The sequence below is a fragment of the Maniola jurtina genome, chromosome 8, assembly GCF_905333055.1.
Source record: "Maniola jurtina chromosome 8, ilManJurt1.1, whole genome shotgun sequence".
NCBI lineage: Eukaryota > Metazoa > Arthropoda > Insecta > Lepidoptera > Nymphalidae > Maniola > Maniola jurtina.
The window spans coordinates 12,385,003-12,408,247 of NC_060036.1; the positions used below are offsets into that span (position 1 = coordinate 12,385,003).

A 23,245-nucleotide genomic window follows, 5' to 3' on the forward strand; every position below is an offset into this window, starting at 1 on the left:
GACAGTAGTGAAGCTATTTTCAATAGACCACATGAACACTGCTTAATGTCTTCCAGTGAATCCTCAGAAAGGGACCCGTAATTGGCTAAGCATCTAATTGAAATAAATATCACAACAGTTGATGAATTAACAATTAAAACGTAATCATTTCATTCGAATCAGATAGTAATTGCATACAAAAGATAGTTCACAATCATATAAAATGCTAAGTAACTAATGGATATGGTTATAGGTTGATGGACAACCCTGGTCCTAAATAAATACATATAGTTCAAAGTTAATGGACAACCCTGGTCCTAAATGAAAATAAAAGGGTCATTCAAAAATATTTTCGTGTTGGAAATAAAAGACAATAAGATTAAAGTTTTGTTAAATTTTATAAATGTAACACCAAATGAAAGAGAAGGAACTAGATTTTTATCAATGGAAAACAACCATTTTTAAATGGCAATCACTAACTTTAAATTCGCTTAATCTGGAGCTAAAATTTCAATCATCAAAATTAACTTTGCAGTAACGGATCGTAAATTTTGCTTTCCAGATAGCCTCATAAGAAAAAGACAGTGAGGGTTAAACCTGGACTCCTCGGTGGCCAATTAACGTCGTCTCAATTACGCTCTTACTGTAGAATTCGAGTTAGTTGACAGGGTTATCGGGATTTATTTCCTGTACGGCAACAGCCATATTAGGACGCAAGTGTAATGCCTTGTAATAATCGGCAGAACTGTAATTTATTCAAATTTAGAGTTTTTGGGACTAAACGCATTATAGTCTTATATTAGCTGAGACAGATGGACATATAGTAGACGGTTTTCCCCGTTCTTGAAGTTCTTATGCAACCCGGTTTTTTGGCCGGCATTGTTTTCCCAGTCCCCTCTTGTGGACCCAATTGAATTTGCACTTAGAACATTTTTTTTACCAACATTAAATTAAAATATTTTATTGAGACGCCCAGTATTTAAAAAAAAAAAATCCTGATTCTTGTAAAAAAAAAAAAAAACCTGTAGACCTTTCCTCACCCTCTGTTACCTGCGTATGACAGAGTACAGACAAAACAGAAACGAAAATATTTCTGAATCACCCTTTAAGGGACAGCCCTGGTCCTAGAATAAAATATGCTGGGACAACCCTGGTCCAATATTTATTTTAAGGACCACCATGGTCTGTGACTATGTTTATAGTTAAGATAGAATTTGTTAATTTGAAATTATTAATTAGAGGCCTGGTGGCATACGAACAATGTTGGTCTTAGCATTTAACATTGGACAACCTGGTCCAATATTTATTTCGAGGACAACCATGGTCCATGATTACGTAAATATTTAAAATAGAATTTGTTTATTTGAAATTATTAATTATATTTATAGAAAGTTAGAAATTATTAGTGACACAATAACGTAAATCTGCCATGTTTTGTTGCTTGTCGCTCGAGGTCGACGACCCAATTTGGATGGCCGACTGTTAGCAACACTGGCTAAAATACTGTTTATTATCAGCAACACTGACCAAATTACTATTGTTAGCAACACTGGCTAAAATACTGTTTATTATCAGCAACACTGACCAAATTACTATTGTTAGCAACACTGGCTAAAATACTGTTTATTAGCAGCAACACTGACCAAATTACTATATATAACGAGAGTCGGGCCAGCCCGCGCAGTCAGTGTATTTTTGTACTCCAATCGAGAAGGTGTGAAGTGGAATATTGTCGAGTGTTAAAGTGTTAAAGTGGCAAATTGTAAAGACAAGTGGTAAAGTATAAGAAATACAGCATTAATTATGAGTAAGTTATGTTTTATTTCACTACTATTAATAATAATAAAAATTAAAATCCTGAGATCACAAAATGTAGGTATCTGTTGGCGCGATCTGAGATAGCGCCAACACAAGTATTAGGGTTCCGTACCCTACGGGTGCCAACGGGCCCCCATTATAAAGCATCCGCTTTCCGTCTGTCAGTCTGTCTAATAAGTAGAGAGTTGGGATTCCTATACAGTTGTCTTTTCATTACCGCTATAACACCAAATAAAAAAACCAAGATGGCGAATTTCAAAATGGCTACCATGAAAATTACCAAAATCAAAAGTAGGTACTTACATAATTATCTTGTAAGACAGCATAACAAATCTATCTCTAATAGTCTTTAGGTATAAGCTTTCGTGTGGATTTACTACGACTGATAACTGATAAGTCTGACTCATCCCATTTCGTCACGTGCTGACGGCACGAGATCTGGCGAATGGCCCCCGAGGGCGTGGCTTGTCAGTCTTGACGAGATTTTATGGCTAGGGAGGATTTTATACAACTTTTTTATGACCTCAAGATAAAATATCCAAAGGCAAAAGTGTAGGACATAGTAAGGATAATGACACTGATTTTTTTTTGGAAATCCTCATTTTGAGGGATCCGTTTCTCAAAACGAAAAACGGAAGCCTTATAGGATCACTTTGTTGTCTGTCTGTCTGTCCGATCGTCTACCGTGTCTGTCAAGAAACCCTATAGGGTTAAAATAGAATCATGAAATTCGGCAGGTAGTTAGGTCTTATAGCACAAGTAAAGGAAAAAATCCGAAAACCGTTAATTTGTGGATACATCACAAAAAAAAAAATTTGAATGTGTTCCAATTTTCAAAGTAAGATAACGATACCAATTGGGGTATCATATGAACCTGTACATTTTAAAACATATTTTTATTTATTTTAATGCATAAGTTTTTGATTTATCGTGCAAAATGTAGGAAAAAATACCCGAGTACGGAACCCTCGGTGCGCGAGCCTGACTCGCACTTGGCCGCTTTTTTTTTTGATGTAACATCATGCGTCAGGTCGATTTTTTTTCCTATAAAATGTAGCCTATGTCACCCGGATCGAACGAATTGATTCATCAAAATTGGGCCCGGTAGTTTAGGCGCTTCGGTGAAACAAACATAAATACAAACAAACATACATACAAAGATTGCCAAAATCACACCTTTTGGCTTTGCCATAGTCGGGTAAAAAAAGGGTCAATGTCAACATTAGGAACAGGTGGGTCTGCCAGGTCTGCCACAAAAATATTGAGATCTATGAGGAAGTGAGTGCCAAGTTTTACACGAGCATAACATATCTACTAGTTCCTACATCTACAGGTTCAACAAATCGTGATGCCGCGGCTACATTAACGGCCATTAACGCGTTATTCGATGGCATTAACCGTTAACCGTAGGTTAGCCACAATCAACGCGATAGCTTGATCAACGGCATTCACATTGCCGTTTGGCGTTAGACGATTTTAACCCCAATTCAATTGGCATTAGACGTTAATCGTTCAAGTGTGGCCATTCAGTTTAACGAGTTGATTTTGGCGGAATAATCGCGATAATTATGGCATTGTTGGGCATTAACGTTAATCTTAATGTGGTCCGAGCGTAAAACTTGTTTGGAAACATCTACCAAATGGATAGGATGGTATTTTGCCAACATCAGCCTAATGGATAGGGTGGAATTGGTTCGTCAAAATCTCGTAAATATACGGTCTACTCAACTAAAGTTAGAGCTGGATGACAAGGCAAATTGCAATATTTACTTGCTTTCTTCTCTGTCTGTTAGTTTTTCTTGTTTTTTTTGTCGAAATTTTTGCAATGAGTTTAACTTCCGATGACCTAGAAGCCCACATTTTTCGTTTTAAATCTTACAAGTATTTTCATAGCTATAGCTATAATAATAATTATTTTATAGTTTAGTCCTTTTAAAAAATATATAACTTAGCTAAATAATTTATTTAAAAATCCTTTTACTTATATCACGGAAGGAAGCATAGATATTAAGCAAACTTAAGAGGGCTCTCTCCGTCACTCGTTTCATACAATCGTAGTTCCAATTCCATTTGAATATTAAGCAACCAAAGTCCATGAAATTTTGCAGACATATTCTAGAAACTAATATCTATGTCTGTGGTTTTCCAGATTTCTGTTAAAATATTCGGTTTCAAAGTTACGCGGTCTTAAAAATTTTCATACAAATCTTTGAGCCCCTGTAATTTTAAAACTACATATTTTTAGAAAAATCTAAAACACCACAGACACAGATGTTAGTTTCTAGAATATGTCTGCAAAATTTCATGGACTTTGGTTGCTTAATATTCAAATGAAATTGGAACTACGATTGTATGAAACGAGTGACGGAGAGAGCCCTGTTAAGAATATTATTATCAGGTTGAATTGTCATAGAAAAGGTAATGTTTCGCGTATTAAATAATAATTAACCTAATTATTGTGTTCAGTCTAGACATGTTAAATAATTAAGGTAAGAACCTAATTGATAGTCCACACCACCACTTAATAAGTAATTAAAAAGTTAAGTATATATGTATACTTACCTGTAATATACCATTATAGTGATAATAAAATTTATTGGGTTATTCTAAAACTTTTTGATGTAAAAAGATTTTTACCCTAAAAATAAACATATTCTTTAAATTAAAAAAAACCGAATCTACCCTCTATTTAGACATTACTAGCTGATGCCCGCGTCTTCGTCTGCGTGGATTTTAAAAATAGCTTGATATCTCTGATTTTCCAAGATAAAAGTAACCTATGTCACTCTCCAGCACGCCTAACATGCATCCACGAGAAAATTTTGTCTACGCATTTACTCGTGTTATCTCTATGAATAAACACGAGAAAATGCGAAGGTAAAATTTGGTCGTGGGCGCATGTTAGGCCCTCGGGTCTTTAACTATACCCATGCAAAAAACACGTCGATCCGTACCTCCGTTGCGGTGTAATTGAAAGATAAACCAACATACAAACACTTTCGCACATTTACACCCTTGACATGTGGAATGTATCCCACATCATTCCTTCAACATCAGATCTTTATCACGGTGTTAATAAACTACCAACTCTAAACAAATCCAACGAGGGCAAATTCGTTGGATCTTGGCTTGACGGCTGAGATGCCGTATCCAACCTCCGTATCATCAGATAGGTACTATCACAGAACGTCAACTCATCGAAACCAAATCAATGTGCCATAATACGGGACATCTGCTGTAAGCTGTCGAGGAGCTGGGTAGCCTGCAGGCTGTTCTGGTTGCCGCATCAGGTCAAGGTTGTCATATTACCGAATTTCAAGTCAAAGACAATTGGAAGTGATATCAATTTGTATGACGGAGATCCCTATACTGGCTGAATAATCCCCACTCAGCTAAACAAGATTTTCATCAATCAAAGCTAAGAGCCACCTACTCTTCTTTGAATGAAAAAAATGCGTTTTATGTAACAAAAGGACAAAGCGGTCAAAGTTATAATTCCCGTCTGCTTCCGTCAGGTTTCAAAAATGTTCTTTTGAACCTTTGAATTCATTTTACACTGATGTGAAGTGCATACTTATCCTAAAACTATAGATCCTTATTTTTCTAAGGGAGTTCTCAGATAATAAAATAAGATACTTAACTAATTTTAATCTAAAGAAATGCTTCAGTGCATAGACAAAAGGTAGACATATTGCATGCGTAATGGTTGAATAATAACTCAATATATATGCTAAATGGCAGCATTGGCAAGTCCAGGCAATCAATAACGTCCGACGTCACTTTAGACAAATACCTACAATTGAGTACATTTTAAACTATGTATTTACTCTGAAAAACACTGTAACTCCTGTACCTGAATTATATTGTAATCTAGAAGCTGTGAAAAGCAAGAATGAAAAAAGGGATTCGCGAAAATATTGACGAAAATAAATAAAAGTGGGTCAGTCTTAGGTCACTGCCATTATAACAAGTGCGTATCGACCTCTCAGCAGACAGCTCGAAGAAATTCATATTGTGTTTTAGAATAGCCCACTTAATTTGAACATCGACAACCAAATTAGTGGGAAAGCTTATTACCTAATAATTAAATAACTTGGTTACATATGTAACATTCACCATCATGTTTATGTACCTTTAAACCGCAACTAGAAAATATCGTTTGTCAAATGTACCTAGAAAATATCGTTTGTCAAATGAAGAATGAAGACAAGGGACTCGCGAAAATATTGACGAAAATAAATAAAAAGTGGGTCAGTCTTAGGTCACTGCCATTATAACAAGTGCGTATCGACCTCTCAGCGGACAGCTCGAAGAAATTCGTATTGTGTTTTAGAATAGCCCACTTAATTTGTGTTTCGACAAGCAAATTAGTGGTAAAGTTTATTGAGTAATCAAATGAAATATCTTGGTTAGATGTTTAACATTCACCATCATGTTTATGTAGTTTTAAACCGCACTGTACCTAGAAAATATCGTTTGTCAAATAATGTAATAGTCAAATGTATTACGACAGGTTAGTCTTTTGTTTTTAGAATAAAAATAAATAGGTGGATAGTTAACCCTTGCCTTGACACAGATACTCTTAAGATTTTTGGGACAGGACAACATCCAATATAATTTGGAGAATCTTTCTATTTACATAATCTGTTGAATAACATAGTATATGGTAATACATTAAAGAATAGCAGCACCCACATTATTTTGACTAGAATTCTGTTGGGTCCTGATTAGCCTATTATTCAAATCTTGCACATTATCTTTACATAGTTTTGGCATCACACTTGACAGATTTTCATCGAAGAACAGTCTAGATTGACGTCGAAGAATGTATCGTATCAATCGGCCAATATTTGAATGAAAACTTTATCAGGGCCCAGCAATGTGAAGTGAAGGTTGTTTGTGTTTTTGTCGATTAGTAATTGGTACCGACTTAAGTTACCTTTCTTTAGCGTGGTTGTTATTATGTCAAAGACTTAATTATATTGATCTTAGCGGTGTCAAATGAAGATGATAATCAAGAGACACTTGAAGCATGAATGTTATGGTTGCACGTCAAAGTGCAGGTGGTGGTGTTTGTGTGGGGTGCACTCACCAGTATTCGTCCGGTGGTGGTCTGGCCGGAGATGAGTTCGCCGGCCCAGTCCTTGGCCTCGGTCATGAAGGTGCCCTCGAACTCCTGTTTGCCCTGGCGCGCCGCTTTCTGCTCCTTCTGCTTGGGGTCGTTGGGCGACAGCTCGGGCTCGCGGCGGCAGCACACGAAGGCGCACGCGCGCCACACCAGCACCACCATGAGCCCCGCGAGGAACGTGAAGATCGACGACAGCAGGAAGCACCACCATTTTCGCACGCTGAGGCAATCATCTTCACTGTTCGGCGCGGTTGTCGCCTCTTCCTCGGACGAAGCCATTCCCCGAGGGCGCGAGGCATCCAGACAGTCGCGCCATGCACGTGCAGCGACGCGCGGCTCGCACGCCGGCCCGCGCGCGACTGAGCCGAGCCCGCGCGCGCCCTACCTGCCTCCCGCTCGATGCCGCGCGATCGATCCGCGCACGCGCGCGCCCGCTACCGCGCGCCCATGCCGCCCCGCGGGAGACCTTCGCCGCCGGCCCGCGCCACCGTCCTGCCTCACCAGCTACCGCGCCCGCTGCCCAGCACGCCAGTCCGAGCACCTCCAAGCCCAGATCCCTTAGTTCCCAAGAGCTCGTAGTCTACTCGAAACTGCCCCGTCTATATAGCACGTCGATCGTGTGCCGTTTCTCAGACGTATCGATATAATATCACCTGTCACGTTTATTGTATTAAACCGCCGCAATACACATTTCGGTATCGCAACTCGCACGACTCGCGCGGTCCGCTGCTGGTTACGTCTGCGACGGTTTTTGTTGTCGTGACACTGCCCGGATTCGATTGGGCCGAGATTTTGCGGCGCGTTCGTTGCTGAATTCAGTTCGTTGGTACAGTCGGGAAATAACAAGCGTGCACGTCTCGACTCGACATTTGGTGGGGAATGCGGAGGTTCGAGGGGTCAATGTTTTAGGAGCTACGACGCCCTCTGCGTGCGTCACTGCGCGCTACGAAACTCGTAGACGGCTACAGACTACAGATTCTACAGTCTACAGAACAGCTACGGATTACAATAGAGGGAAAGGAAATATCGGAATCCTCTATGAACGTCTACAATTATATGGCTCGGCTCTCTTTGAATGCCGTTAACATTCAACAAAGCCCGTTTTTAAAGCTTTTGATATACTTATGTAGTTATTTCAAACATACTTTTCTGATTGCACAATATAAGTTCAATTTTCTCGCGCTTTCAGATTTATAACTTAACAGAAAAATATAATCCTGATTTCTACATTTCTTATGAATCGCTCTTATTTGTTGCAGCCTGTCAATACTTAATATAGGTTAGAATAATAAATGCAACCTGGCCGAATTTAAAATGTAAGCACGCGTAGAAGCATGTTCAGAATTTTTAAAAGACCGTGTATCAATAAAAGAAGTTTTAGGTCCTCATATTTTTAGGGTTCCGTACCTCAAAAGGAAAAACGGAACCCTTATAGGATCACTTTATTGTCTGTCTGTCCGTCCGTCCGTCCGTCGTGTCTATTAAGAGGGTACTTCCCGTTGACCTAGAATCATGTTTGGCAGGTAGGTAGCACAAGTAAAGAAATAAATCTGAAAACTGTGAATTTGTGCTTACATCATTAATTTTTTTTTAAATGTTTAAATTCTCAAATTAAGATAACTATATCAAGTGGGGTATCATATGAAAGGGCTTTACTTGTACATTCTTAAACAGATTTTTGTTTATTTTTATGCATAATAGTTTTTGATTTATCGTGCAAAATGTCAAAAAAAAAAATACCCGAGTACGGAACCCCCAGTGTGCGAGTCTGACTCGCACTTGGCCGATTTTTTTGCCGTTTGTTTTTACTATAAAACTTTCCATCGCTTGGCATTTCTAAATCTCACATAGAACCACTGATGTCATGAACTATCATCATTCAAGTAACTTAGTAGGATTGATGATTATTAATAATTAATTATTAAGTAATAATTATTAATAATTAATAATTAAAAAAAAAAAAAATTATAGGTGTAGCGCATAACTGTGTAGGCTCCTGCGGTAGTGGTAGGGGTGCAGTGGCGTGCACAAGGTTCGAAGCCAGGGTTAGCATTATAATTAGGTAGGTACCTATTTACTGGCCGATTAATGAAGAATGAACCTTGAACTAGTTCTCCTGAAGTAAGCAGTGCCTTTATGCCTCTATGGCCTGCACGCCACTGTAAGGGGTGAGTGTTCACAAGTTGACGAATCACTGAGCTCTCGCGTCACGTCATCACACCCCTCCCCCACCTCCACTGCAGCAGGAATCTACTCATTTATGCGTTATGCCGAAAAGACAAAACACGAAAGATATTGAGCATTTTATTTAACAAATACATAAATAAGATATACTTACTTCGTAATATATAATTATTCTGTTCGAACTACTACAATAGCATTGAACATAATTTATTTAGACAAAATGTGTCTATAATATTTAGCTACTTACATAAATTGCTGTTCTTACATTATACTATATATAGCTTTATACTATATATAGCTCGATTACCACTCACTGACTCACTGACTCATTGACATAATTGTTCTCCTAGAAAGAGACGGAAAATGATATAATGATGTAGGGGAGTTGTGTTTGGATTCGGGAACCCTCTGGGGAAAAATTATGACATTTCAGAAAAACAAGATGGCGGCCGATGTGATTTTTGCACCTCCGTTGTTTTCCAACCGATTTCGTTGAATTTTGCAAACTTTGAAGAAAGTAGTAAACGGTTAATAGAAAATGTAGAAAAAATTGGAAAAACAAGATGGCGGCCGAGCCGCAGCGTTTTGAAAATTTTGATTTTTCGACCCCGAACCGCGGCGCCACAGATCCGAGACGGGGTAGTCGAGGATAATTATTTTTTCGTGTTTCGCCCACAATTATCCTGTATTTTGACAGAATGGGAGTGATTTTTAAAAATTCAAGATGGCGGCTGTCATGGCGGCCGTTATGTTAGAGGTATGAAAAAACGCAATTTTAAAAGTTAAATATCTCAAAGTTGGCAACATCGGAGCGATTCGGCTTCTATGAAGCGATTGTACGTATAGGCTCGAGGTATAGATTGGAGGAAAAAAATTACCCCATTTTTCAGGGAAATTTCAAGATTTTCGGGAAATTGTAAAAAATCGAAATACGGGCTTTTTGAAAAATCCGAGTATGAGCGATTACGTGTTTTGCTCGTACAAATGACATTTGGGTATTTTTGTTGCCGGAGACTGGCAACACTGGAATTTATCAAAGTAAAAGTGATTTTCGACACGGTCTTTTTCACGGTATCCCCTTTCGCGTGGGTGCGAGCGAGAGGAAAGATTGAAACGTCATCGGGCGCGGTTTATCCTGTAGTTAATAGGAAAATTATGAAACCGTGTAAAATCTTTCTGTGAAACGAGTTGGCGGCCATTTTGTATTTTTTTTTAGTTTTCGAAATTTTGACCACGTTTTTGAGGCAGTTGGCAACATTTTGGAAAGTCAGTATGTATGAATCGATTGTGTGACTCAACCAGCAGTATCGAAATATGTAAACAGTGTTGCCACATTTGGGGAGATTTTCGAGATTCTCCCCAAAAACTCCTCCTGTAAAATTTTGTATGAAATTTTTTTTTCCACTGATGGTTTCGTATAGAAAACAAAAAAAAAATCGAGGAAAAATTTGGAAATAGCTGATGATCGAGGATGTCGGAGACGGGTGAAGGGTCCGCTCAAGGTATTGAAGATAGGTGGGGGGTGCTCGACCAAATGTCATTCATGACATCATCCAATTGCCAAAAAGCTGAAAAAAAATTCAAAATGGCGAAGAAAAGATGGCCGCCATACACATTTCGCCGGCGTCCAGCTCGGAGGGTATAAAAGATGGAGGTGCGGTTTCTTGGCAAAAGAGGATCAGGATCCAAAGGTTTACTCGATGAATAGAAAAAAAAATCAAAATGGCGGAATTTATTTTTCCATACATTTTGTATGGCGAATATTGAATGCCTCATTCTCCTAGAAAGAGACGGATAACGATACGATAATGTAGGGGAGATATGTTTTGGTGCGCAATATGAGTAGGGAAAAATTATGACATTTCAGAAAAACAAGATGGCGGCCTATATGATTTTTGCAACTCTTTTGTTTTCCAACCGATTTCGTTGAAACTCGCAATCTTTGAAGAATGTAGTAAACGATTAATAGAAAAAGTGGAAAATTTTGGAAAAACAAGATGGCCGCCGTACAAATTTCGTAGGTGTCTATCTCGGAGGCTATAAAAGATGGAAGAGTGGTTTCTTGGCAAAAGATGATCAGGGTCCGAAGGTCTACTCGGTGAAACAAACTCTGCATGCTCGCGGACCACTTTAGTGGTCCGCGCACCCACGCACCCTACTAAATTATTATCCTAATTTACAAAAAAATAATATGGATATCGTTTTCAGGGTTTTCCAGGGTGCTGATTTTGATAATGACATTTATTTTCAAATCCAAGATGGCGGACTTACATTTTCTACAAAAGATAGAAATGCCTGTCATTTTATGGGGGTTTTCGGGGTGAATTATGTATCTTAATAAATCAATTTGGTTTTATATAATAAAGTTAACCTTACCACGTCACGTGAGCTGCTTTAGCAGCTCGCGCACCGAGCAAAAACTAGTTATACTATATATAGCTCGATTACCACTGACTCACTGACTGACTCATTGACATAATTGTTCTCCTAGAAAGAGAAGGAAAATGATATAGTGATGTAGGGGAGATGTGTTCGGATTCGGGAACCCTCTGGGGAAAAATTATGACATTTCAGAAAAACAAGATGGCGGCTGAGGTGATTTTTGCAGCTCCGTTGTTTTCCAACCGATTTCGTTGAATTTTGCAAACTTTAAAGAAAGTAGTAAACGATTAATGGGAAATGTCGAAAAAATTTAAAAAACAAGATGGCGGCCGAGTCGTAGCGTTTTCAAAATTTTGATTTTTCGACCCCGAACCGCGGCGCCACAGATCCGAAACGGGAAATCGATAATAATTATTTTTTTCTGGTTTCGTCTACGATTATCCTGAATTTTGACAGAACGGGAGTGGTTTTTAAAAATTCAAGATGGCGGCTGTCATGGAGGCCGTTTTGTTCGAGGTACGAAAAAACGCAATTTTAAAATTCGAATATCTCAAAGTTGGCAACATCGGAGCGATTCCGCTTCTATGAAGCGATTGTACATATGAACTTGAGGTATAGATTGGTGGGGAAAAATTACCCCATTTTTCGGGAAATTTCAAGATTTTGGGGAAATTGTAAAAAATCGAAATACGGACTTTTTGCAAAATCCGAGTATGAGCGATTACGTGTTTTGCTCGTAAAAATGACATTTGGGTATTTTTGTCACCGGAGACTGGCAACACTGGAATTTATCAAAGTAAAAGTGATTTTCGACACGGTCTTTTTCACGGTATCCCCTTTCGCGTGGGTGCGAGCGAGAGGAAAGATTGAAACGTCATCGGGAGCGGTATATCCTGTAGTTTATAGGAAAATTATGAAACCGTATAAAATCTTTCTGTGAAACGAGTTGGCGGCCATTTTGTATTTTTTTTCATTTTTCGAAATTTTGATCACGTTTTTGAGGCAGTTGGCAACATTTTGGAAAGTCAATATGTATGAATCGATTGTGTATCTCGGCTGGCAGTATGAAGATATGCAACCGGTGTTGCCACTTTTGGGGAGATTTTCGAGATTTTCAACTAAGAAACTCCTGTAAAATTTTGTATGAAAAATTTTTTTTTCACTGATGGTGTCGTATAGAAAACAAAAAGTTAGTAAGCCAAAATTATGGAGAGAGCTGATGATTGAGGATATCGGAGACGGATGAAGGGCCCGCTTAAGGTATTGAAGATAGGTGGGGGGTGCTCGAGCAAATGTCATTCATGACGACATCCAATTGCCAAAAAGCTGAAAAAAAATTCAAAATGGCGAAGAAAAGATGGCCGCCATACAAATTTCGCCGGTGTCCAGCTCGGAGGGTATAAAAGATGGAAGTGTGGTTTCATGGCAAAAGAGGATCAGGATCCGAAGGTCTACTCGATGAATAGAAAAAAAAAACAAAATGGCGGAATTTATTTTTTCATACATTTTGTATGACGAATATTGAATGCCTCATTCTCCTAGAAAGAGACAAGAAACGATATAATGATGTTCGGAAGATACGTTTGGGTGCGGGATGGGAGTCGGGAAAAGTTATGACATTTCAGAAAAACAAGATGGCGGCCGACGTAATTTTTGCAACTCTTTTGTTTTCCAACCGATTTCGTTGAAACTCGCAATATTTGAAGAATGTAGTAAACGATTAATAGAAAAAGTGGAAAATTTTGGAAAAACAAGATGGCCGCCGTACAAATTTCGTAGGTGTCTATCTCGGAGGCTATAAAAGATGGAAGAGTGGTTTCTTGGCAAAAGATGATCAGGGTCCGAAGGTCTACTCGGTGAAACAAACTCTGCATGCTCGCGGACCACTTTAGTGGTCCGCGCACCCACGCACCCTACTAAATTATTATCCTAATTTACAAAAAAATTATATGGATATCGTTTTCAGGGTTTTCCAGGGTGCTGATTTTGATAATGACATTTATTTTCAAATCCAAGATGGCGGACTTACATTTTCTACAAAAGATAGAAATGCCTGTCATTTTATGGGGGTTTTCGGGGTGAATTATGTATCTTAATAAATCAATTAGGTTTTATATAATAAAGTTAACCTTACCACGTCACGTGAGCTGCTTTAGCAGCTCGCGCACCGAGCAAAAACTAGTATATACTATATATAGCTCGATTACCACTCACTGACTGACTCACTCATTGACATAATTGTTCTCCTAGAAAGAGACGGAAAATGATATATTGATGTGGGGGAGTTTTGTTTTCGGATTCGGGAACCTTCTGGGGAAAAATTATGACATTTCGGAAAAACAAGATGGCGGCCGAGGTGATTTTTGCAGCTCCGTTGTTTTCCAACCGATTTCGTTGAATTTTGCAATCTTTGAAGAAAATAGTAAACGATTAATGGAAAATGTCGAAAAAATTGAAAAAGCAAGATGGCGGCCGAGCCGTAGCGTTTTGAAAATTTTGATTTTTCGACCCCGAACCGCGGCGCCACAGATCCGAAACGGGGTAGTCGAGGATAATTATTTTTTCGTGTTTTGCCCACGATTATCCTGTATTTTGACAGAACGGGAGTGGTTTTTAAAAATTCAAGATGGCGGCTGTCATGGCGGCCGTTTTGTTCGAGGTACGAAAAAACGCAATTTTAAAATTCGAATATCTCAAAGTTGGCAACCTCGAAGCGATTCGGCTTCTATCAAGCGATTGTACGTATGAACTTGAGGTATAGATTGGTGGGGAAAAATTACCCCATTTTTCAGGAAATTTCAAGATTTTGGGGAAAATGTAAAAAATCGAAATACGGACTTTTCGCAAAATCCGAGTATGAGCGATTATGTGTTTTGCTCGTACAAATGACATTTGGGTATTTTTGTCGCCGGAGACTGGCAACACTGGAATTTATCAAAGAAAAAGTGATTTTCGACGTGGTCTTTTTTTAGGGGCGATCGTTTCGCGTGGGTGCGAGCGAGAGGAGAGATTGAACCGTCATCGGGAGCGGTATATCCTGTAATTATTGGAAAAGTTATACAACGATGTAATTTATTTCTGCAAAACGAGTTGGCGGCCATTTTGTATTTTTTTTAATTTTTCGAAATTTTGATCACGTTTTTGAGGCAGTTGGCAACATTTTGGAAAGTCAGTATGTATGAATCGATTGTGTATCTCGGCTGGCAGTATGGAGATATGCAACCGGTGTTGCCACTTTTGGGGAGATTTTCGAGATTTTCAACTAGAAAACTCCTGTAAAATTTTGTATGAAAAATTTTTTTTTCATTGATGGTGTTGTATAGAAAACAAAAACTTAGTAAGCCAAAATTATGGAGACAGCTGATGATTGAGGATGTCGGAGACGGGTGAAGGGCCCGCTTAAGGTATTGAAGATAGGTGGGGGGTGCTCGACCAAATGTCATTCATGACGTCATCCAATTGCCAAAAAGCTGAAAAAAAATTCAAAATGGCGAAGAAAAGATGGCCGCCATACAAATTTCGCCGGTGTCCAGCTCGGAGGGTATAAAAGATGGAAGTGTGGTTTCTTGGCACAAGATGAAGAGGATCCGAAGGTCTATTCGTTGAGTAGAAAAAAAATTCAAAATGGCGGATTTTTTTTTTTCCATAGAAAATGTATGGCGAATATTGAATGTCTCATTCTCCTAGAAAGAGACGGAAAACGATACGGTGATGTTCGAGATATATGTTCGGGCGCGGGATGGGAGTCGGGAAAAATTATGACATTTCAGAAAAACAAGATGGCGGCCTATATGATTTTTGCAACTCTTTTGTTTTCCAACCGATTTCGTTGAAACTCGCAATATTTGAAGAATGTAGTAAACGATTAATAGAAAAAGTGGAAAATTTTGGAAAAACAAGATGGCCGCCGTATAAATTTCGTCGATGTCTATCTCGGAGGCTATAAAAGATGGAAGAGTGGTTTCTTGGCAAAAGATGATCAGGGTCCGAAGGTTTACTCGGTGGAACAAACTCTGTATGCTCGCGGACCACTTTAGTGGTCCGCGCACCCACGCACCCTACTTTGTTAACCTCAACTACCCCGTTTTTACAAAAAATGATATGGGTGTCGTTTTCAGAGTTTTCCAGGGTACTGATTATGATAACGACATTAATTTTGAAATCCAAGATGGCGGACTTACATTTTCTACTAAAAATAGAAATGGGGGTTGTTTCATGGGGTTTTCGGGGTGAACTGTGTATTTTAATAACTTGATTCAGTTTAATACAATAAAGCTAAACATGACCACGTCACGCGAGCTGCTTTAGCAGCTCGCGCACCGAGCAAAACACTAGTTATACTATATATAGCTCGATTACCACTGACTCACTGACTGACTCATTGACATAATTGTTCTCCTAGAAAGAGACGGAAAATGATATAATGATGTAGGGGAATTGTGTTCGGTTTGGGGAACCCTCTGGGGAAAAATTATGACATTTCAGAAAAACAAGATGGCGGCCGAGGTGATTTTTGCAGCTCCGTTGTTTTTCAACCGATTTCGTTAAGTTTTGCAATCTTTAAAGAAAGTAGTAAACGGTTAATAGAAAATGTAGAAAAAATTGGAAAAACAAGATGGCGGCCGAGCCGCAGCGTTTTGAAAATTTTGATTTTTCGACCCCGAACCGCGGCGCCACAGATCCGAGACGGGGTAATCGAGGATAATATTTTTTTTTTGGTTTCGCCGACGATTATCCTCTATTTTGACAAAATGGGAGTGATTTTTAAAAATTCAAGATGGCGGCTGTCGTGGCGGCCATTATGTTAGAGGTACGAAAAAACGCAATTTTAAAAGTTAAATATCTCAAAGTTGGCAACATCGGAGTGATTCGGCTTCTATGAAGCGATTGTACGTGTAGGCTCGGGGTATAGATCGGTGGGAAAAAATTACCCCATTTTTAGGGAAATTTCAAGATTTTCGGGAAATTGTAAAAAATCGAAATACGGACTTTTCGCAAAATACGAGTATGAGCGATTATGTGTTTTGCTCGTACAAATGACATTTGGGTATTTTTGTCGCCGGAGACTGGCAACACTGGAATTTATCAAAGTAAAAGTGATTTTCGACACGGTCTTTTTCACGGTATCCCCTTTCGCGTGGGTGCGAGCGAGAGGAAAGATTGAAACGTCATCGGAAGCGGTATATCCTGTAGTTAATAGGAAAATTATGAAACCGTGTAAAATCTTTCTGTGAAACGAGTTGGCGGCCATTTTGTATTTTTCTTTACTTTTCGAAATTTTGATCACGTTTTTGAGGCAGTTGGCAACATTTTGGAAAGTCAGAATGTATGAATCGATTGTGTATCTCGGCTGGCAGTATGAAGATATGCAACCGGTGTTGCCACTTTTGGGGAGATTTTCGAGATTTTCAACTAAGAAACTCCTGTAAAATTTTGTATGAAAAATTTTTTTTTCACTGATGGTGTCGTATAGAAAACAAAAACTTAGTAAGCCAAAATTATGGAGAGAGCTGATGATTGAGGATATCGGAGACGGGTGGAGGGCCCGCTTAAGGTATTGAGGATAGGTGGGGGGTGCTCGAGCAAATGTCATTCATGACATCATCCAATTGCCAAAAAGCTGAAAAAAATTTCAAAATGGCGAAGAAAAGATGGCCGCCATACAAAGAACATGGAACAAAACGTACCCACCCTTGTAGCAAATTGAAACCGGTACCATTAGAAAGGTCTTTGAAAATATTTAAACTTGTTGTATGACACCAACTTTGTAGCTCATGGGGGAAAAAAGATATTCGGCGTTAAAAATGCCGAAAATCATCGAATTTCCCTCAAGCGCATTCAACATGTTCGCGATATAAATGTGCATAAGTGCAAGTGAGATAGATAGTGTGGCGTCAGTACCTCCGCCGCGCCGCCTCGATCTTTTGTTCTCGCCAAGTTACTAGTTAGTACTACCCGTACACATAAAGAATGGTATTGAAAATGGCGTCGCTTTCTAACCTCTCACTCGCACTTAGCGGATTGTCGCTATACATCCCGTTTATGCTGACAAAACCGGCCTACTTTGCCGCCATTTCTAATCCCATTCTTTATCTGTACGGGTAGTACCTGTTTGGAACTATCTTTGAGCGCGCGCATTTTTGTCATCTTAGTTTTTTTATCATTGTTTTACCTACAACCTCAGCCTTCACAACGGACTTTAGTGTATTGCTTAACGACTGGATTTGACGAAATGGAAGGTGAACGCCGTGTAGTGTGTATTACGTGTACAAGATCAGTACTACGTGACCGAAACCGGCATCATCTGACGCGAGACTATTTGGAAGACAATCCAGGCTTCACAGAGTACGTGATGGAACGGATTAACATAAATGAGGTTAGTAAAAACTTAACTGTTTTCATTTATCATACATATGACTTAGTAGTATTTGCTCTTGCAGTGTCTTTGTGTTTACTCATACCTAATACGTAACGTCAAAGTATGCCCTCAAATAAAAAATAACATGAAGATAACTTGAGGTTTTTTTCTTTTAGATGGCCCTCAATCAAGTCCAATATATGTGTCATCGTTGTTGGGTAGCTGGAAGAAGACAGCAAGCCAGGTTCGAACAAGAACAAAACCAAGAACTCGGAAATCCAGAGCAACCAACCATGCAACCAACGTCGGTTCCAACTTATAGGCGGGTTGCAAATACGGCGCGTCACTGCTTATTCCGCGGGTGCATCAACCAAGAACTTCATAGAGTGTCCAGCTTTATAAAAGTACTTTTGTTAGTTGATTATAGCGTATACGTTCCTGAAAATGCACGCATTTGTGCACATCACATCAACTCAAATGATTGGAGCTCCCTGTATGAAAATGGGGAGACGATATTCACGCCAGATCAGCTAAAAGACATGATCGACACGTTACGAGCTGCATATAAACATAAGACAAATATAGATTTTGACAATGTAAACAACATTTCACCTGAGGATCTATTTTACCTAACTGGCTTAACACACCAACAATTCTCAACCATTTTAAGTGAAACACCGTCTCTTTTAGCTCAATGTAAAAGACCAAAAACTGCACTGGGTGTCTATTTATTAAAACTTAGGTCTGGTGAACCAAATACTCGTATAGCCTCACAAATAGGTGTATCTCGAAAAACGATTGGCGTTTTACTTAAAACTGCACGAAACTGCTTGACGCAGGACTTTGTTGTTCGCCATTTAGGTTTTAATCATATAAGCCGTAATGATATCATAGCTCACAGCCTTGCAGTGCCATCATATTTATACTCCAACCCTTTAAATCCAGTGGCGATAGTTCTATGTGATGGTTCATATATATACGTCCAGAAAAGTAAAAACTTTTTGTTTCAAAAAAAAACCTACAGCTTACACAAGTACAAAAACCTGTTAAAACCCTTTTTAATTACATGCCCAGACGGCTATATTATAGATATATGTGGACCATACGCTGCAACCAAAACGGATGCCCAAATCATGAGTGATATTATGAATGATACCACGTCCCCAGTGCATATAGTATTACAAACAGATGACGTTTTTATCTTAGATCGAGGGTTCAGAGACTCTATACCAGAAATAGAAAGTGCAGGTTATGTTGCCCATATGCCGCCGAGCAAAGACAGACATGCCACACAGCTCACAGACATACAAGCAAATAAATCTCGACAAATCACAATAGTGCGATGGGTCATTGAAGTCATAAATGGATGGTTCAAAAGAGACTACAAGATATTCAGGCATACACTTATTAATAAAACACTCCCTCACGTGTTTACAGACTTTCGCATTGCAGGAGCACTTATAAATGCATTTAGGCAACCTCTGACGGACAATGAGCATGCCCAAGCCTTTATCGGAATAATAGCTCAAAGAATAAACGAACACAATATACTGGGCAATTATGTAGTCACAGAAAATATAAATCGACAACGGGCGGTGTTCACTACAATGACGGCTACATTAATACCATTTCCACAATTGACAGAAGAAGACGTCATTTTATTCAGTTTGGGAACATACCATTTAAAACTCGCTAGATCGTACGTTGCCGAGCATTTGCGAGGTGGAGATGGTTTATATAATATAGAGGTATCTTCTAGCCCTAGCCCTAGTATGGCGGAGCATGGGCTGGTGACAGAAAACTGCTCATTAATTAGAGGCCGCATATTATCGAGGCACGTCTCGAATAAAATATATTACACATATATTTTGCTTAAAGAGAACATCCAGGGCAGAGAAGCTATCGCAGCATATTATTGTTCCTGCATGACAGGTATGAGAACTCTAGGCGCCTGTGCCCACACTGTTAGCATAATATGGTACTTAGGTGTGGGTAGGCACCTAGATAACTTCGTTGGTCCGGCAAATGCCTGGGACGATGTAATAATTGAAAGTAGCAATACCATATAAAAATGATGCTTCTTTGTTCTGTAATAAAACTGTGCTTTTTAAGATTGATGGTTTTTTATTTAATATTTTGCCCGTAGCAAAAACGAACGGTATGGAGGTAAGGAAGAGAGAACGTCTTAGCTTTTAAGCTGATGGTCTCTTTTTAGAATGGAAGAATGTCTGGTTGTTCATTTGGTTTATAGAACAGAAAAATATGCTATTGTTATAATACTTGGCAATTAAAAATGCAAAAAAGAAGTTATCATAACTTCGGTCTCCCATTCATTCATTCATTCGTTCATTCATTTTTCTGTCAGTCAGTTATGCTTCTTCTAAATGACACCTAGTCTAAAATGCTACACGGTGGGTACGGGTTCCATACAAAATTACCCATTGTTCTTTCGCCGGTGTCCAGCTCGGAGGGTATAAAAGATGGAAGTGTGGTTTCTGGGAAGAAGATGATCAGGATCTGAAGGTCTACTCGATAATTAGAAAAAAAAATCAAAATGGCGGATTTTTTTTTCCCATAGAAAATGTATGGCGAATATTGAATGTCTCATTCTCCTAGAAAGAGCCGGAAAACGATACAATAATGTAGGGGAGATGTGTTCGGGTGGGGGAGGCGAGTAGGGAAAAATTATGACATTTCAGAAAAACAAGATGGCGACCGACGTGATTTTTGCAACTCTATTGTTTTCCAACCGATTTCGCTGAAACTCGCAATCTTTGAAGAATGTACTAAACGATTAATAGAAAAAGTGGAAAATTTTGGAAAAACAAGATGGCCGCCGTACAAATTTCGTCGGTGTCTATCTCGGAGGCTATAAAAGATGGAAGAGTGGTTTCTTGGCAAAAGATGATCAGGGTCCGAAGGTCTACTCGGTGGAACAAACTCTGCATGCTCGCGGACCACTTTAGTGGTCCGCGCACGCACGCACCCTACTTTATTAACCTCAACTACCCCGTTTTTACAAAAAAGATATGAATGTCGTTTTCAGAGTTTTCCAGGGTGCTGATTTTGATAACGACATTTATTTTGAAATCCAAGATGGCGGACATGCACTTTTTAAGAAAAAATTGATATGGATGTCGTTTTGTGGGTTTTTGTGGTGAATTGTGTATCTTAATAAATAAATTCGTTTTAATACTTATCAACCTAACCACGTCACGCGAGCTGCTTTAGCAGCTCGCGCACCGAGCAAAACACTAGTTATACTATATATAGCTCAATTACCACTCACTGACTCACTCACTCATTGACATAATTGTTCTCCTAGAAGGAGACGGAAAATGATATAATGATGTGGGGGAGTTGTGATTGGATTTGGGAACCCTCTGGGGAAAAATTATGACATTTGAGAAAAACAAGATGGCGGCCGACGTGATTTTTGCAGCTCCGTTGTTTTACAACCGATTTTGTTTAAACTCGCAACTATTTAGGAAAGTAGTAAACGGTTAATAGAAAAGGTAGAAAAAATTGGAAAAACAAAATGGCGGCCGAGCTGGAGCGTTTTCAAAATTTTCATTTTTCGATCCCTAACCGCGGCGCCACAGATCCGAAACGGGAAATTGAAACTTATAATTTTTTTCTGGTTTCGCCCACGACTATCCTTAATTTTGACGGAATGGGGGTAGTTTTTAAAAATTCAAGATGGCGGCTGTCGTGGCGGCCATTATGTTAGAGGTACGAAAAAACGCAATTTTAAAAGTTAAATATCCCAAGGTTGACAACATCGGAGCGATTCGGCTTCTATGAAGCGATTGTACGTATAGGCTCGAGGTATAGATTGGAGGAAAAAAATTACCCCATTTTTTGGGGAAATTTCAAGATTTTCGGGAAATTGAAAAAAATCGAAATACGGACTTTTCGCAAAATCCGAGTATGAGCGATTATGTGTTTTGATCATACAAATGACATTTCGGTATTTTTGTCGCCGGAGACTGGCAACACTGGAATTTATCAAAGAAAAAGTGATTTTCGACACGGTCTTTTTCACGGTATCCCCTTTCGCGTGGGTGCGAGCGAGATGAGAGATTGAAACGTCATCGGGAGCGGTATATCCTGTAGTTAATAGGAAAATTATGAAACAGTGTAAAATCTTTCTGTGAAACGAGTTGGCGGCCATTTTGTATTTTTTTTAATTTTTCGAAATTTTGAACACGTTTTTGAAGCAGTTGGCAACATTTTGGAAAGTCGACATGTATCAATCGATTGTGTGACTCAACCAGCAGTATCGAAATATGTAAACGGTGTTGCCACATTTGGGGAGTTTTTCGAAATTTTCCCCAAAAACTCCTCCTGTAAAATTTTGTATGAAAATTTTTTTTCCACTGATGGTTTCGTATAGAAAATAAAAAAAAAAATCGAGGAAAAATTTGGAAATAGCTGATGATCGAGGATGTCGGAGACGGGTGAAGGGTCCGCTCAAGGTATTGAAGATAGGTGGGGGGTGCTCGACCAAATGTCATTCATGACATCATCCAATTGCCAAAAAGCTGAAAAAAAATTCAAAATGGCGAAGAAAAGATGGCCGCCATACAAATTTCGCCGGCGTCCAGCTCGGAGGGTATAAAAGATGGAGGTGCGGTTTCTTGGCAAAAGAGGATCAGGATCCAAAGGTCTACTCGATGAATAGAAAAAAAATTCAAAATGGCGGAATTTATTTTCCCATACATTTTGTATGGCGAATATTGAATGTCTCATTCTCGTAGAAAGAGAGAGAAAACGATACAATGATATTCGGGAGATATGTTTTGGTGCGCGATATGAGTAGGGAAAAATTATGACATTTCAGAAAAACAAGATGGCGGCCTATATGATTTTTGCAACTCTTTTGTTTTCCAACCGATTTCGTTCAAACTCGCAATCTTTGAAGAAAGTAGTAAATGATTAATAGAAAAAGTGGAAAATTTTGGAAAAACAAGATGGCCGCCGTACAAATTTCGTCGGTGTCTATCTCGGAGGCTATAAAAGATGGAAGAGTGGTTTCTTGGCAAAATATGATCAGGATCCGGAGGTCTACTCAGTGAAACAAACTCTACATGCTCGCGGACCACTTTAGTGGTCCGCGCACCCACGCACCCTACTTTATTAACCTCAACTACCCCGTTTTTACAAAAAATGATATGGATGTCGTTTTCAGAGTTTTCCAGGGTGCTGATTTTGATAATGACATTCATTTTTAGATCCAAGCTGGTGGACATGCACTTTTTAAGAAAAAATTGATATGGGTGTGGGTTTTATGTGTTTTTGTGGTGAATTGTGTATCTTAATAAATAAATTTGGTTAAATATAATAAAGTCAACATAACCACGTCACGCGAGCTGCTTTAGCAGCTCGCGCACCGA

General features: G+C 39.0%; 2 protein-coding genes across 38 annotated transcripts in view; one reads left to right on the forward strand and one right to left on the reverse strand.

Moving 5' to 3' along the window:
- The window catches only part of LOC123867727 (calcium-activated potassium channel slowpoke), a 114,924-nt gene extending 107,138 nt beyond the window's left edge, over window positions 1-7,786 (reverse strand). For 8 of the 37 annotated variants that reach the window (XM_045909929.1, XM_045909928.1, XM_045909924.1 and 5 more), the window contains exon 1: window positions 6,890-7,784. In XM_045909929.1, coding sequence (XP_045765885.1) covers window positions 6,890-7,204 — 315 coding nt within the window. In that variant the 5' untranslated portion in view covers window positions 7,205-7,784. Of the gene's footprint in view, window positions 1-6,889 lie in introns of all 37 variants that reach the window. The other 29 variants (XM_045909934.1, XM_045909935.1, XM_045909936.1 and 26 more) reach the window with 7 other exon arrangements.
- A 9,370-nt stretch (window positions 7,787-17,156) lies between these two features.
- LOC123867730 lies at window positions 17,157-20,113 on the forward strand. The gene is made up of 2 exons (XM_045909953.1): window positions 17,157-17,867; window positions 18,026-20,113. Exons 1-2 carry the CDS (start codon window positions 17,724-17,726, stop codon window positions 19,916-19,918), a joined length of 2,037 nt encoding a protein of 678 aa, XP_045765909.1. The 5' UTR covers window positions 17,157-17,723; the 3' UTR covers window positions 19,919-20,113.
- Window positions 20,114-23,245: the final 3,132 nt, after the last annotated feature.

Coding starts and splice junctions, on each gene's coding strand:
- LOC123867730 (XM_045909953.1), top strand. CDS start 17,724: ATGGAAGGTGAACGCCGTGTAGTGTGTATTACGTGTACAAGATCAGTA. Junction 17,868..18,025: donor AACGGATTAACATAAATGAG/GTTAGTAAAAAC, acceptor TTTTTCTTTTAG/ATGGCCCTCAATCAAGTCCA.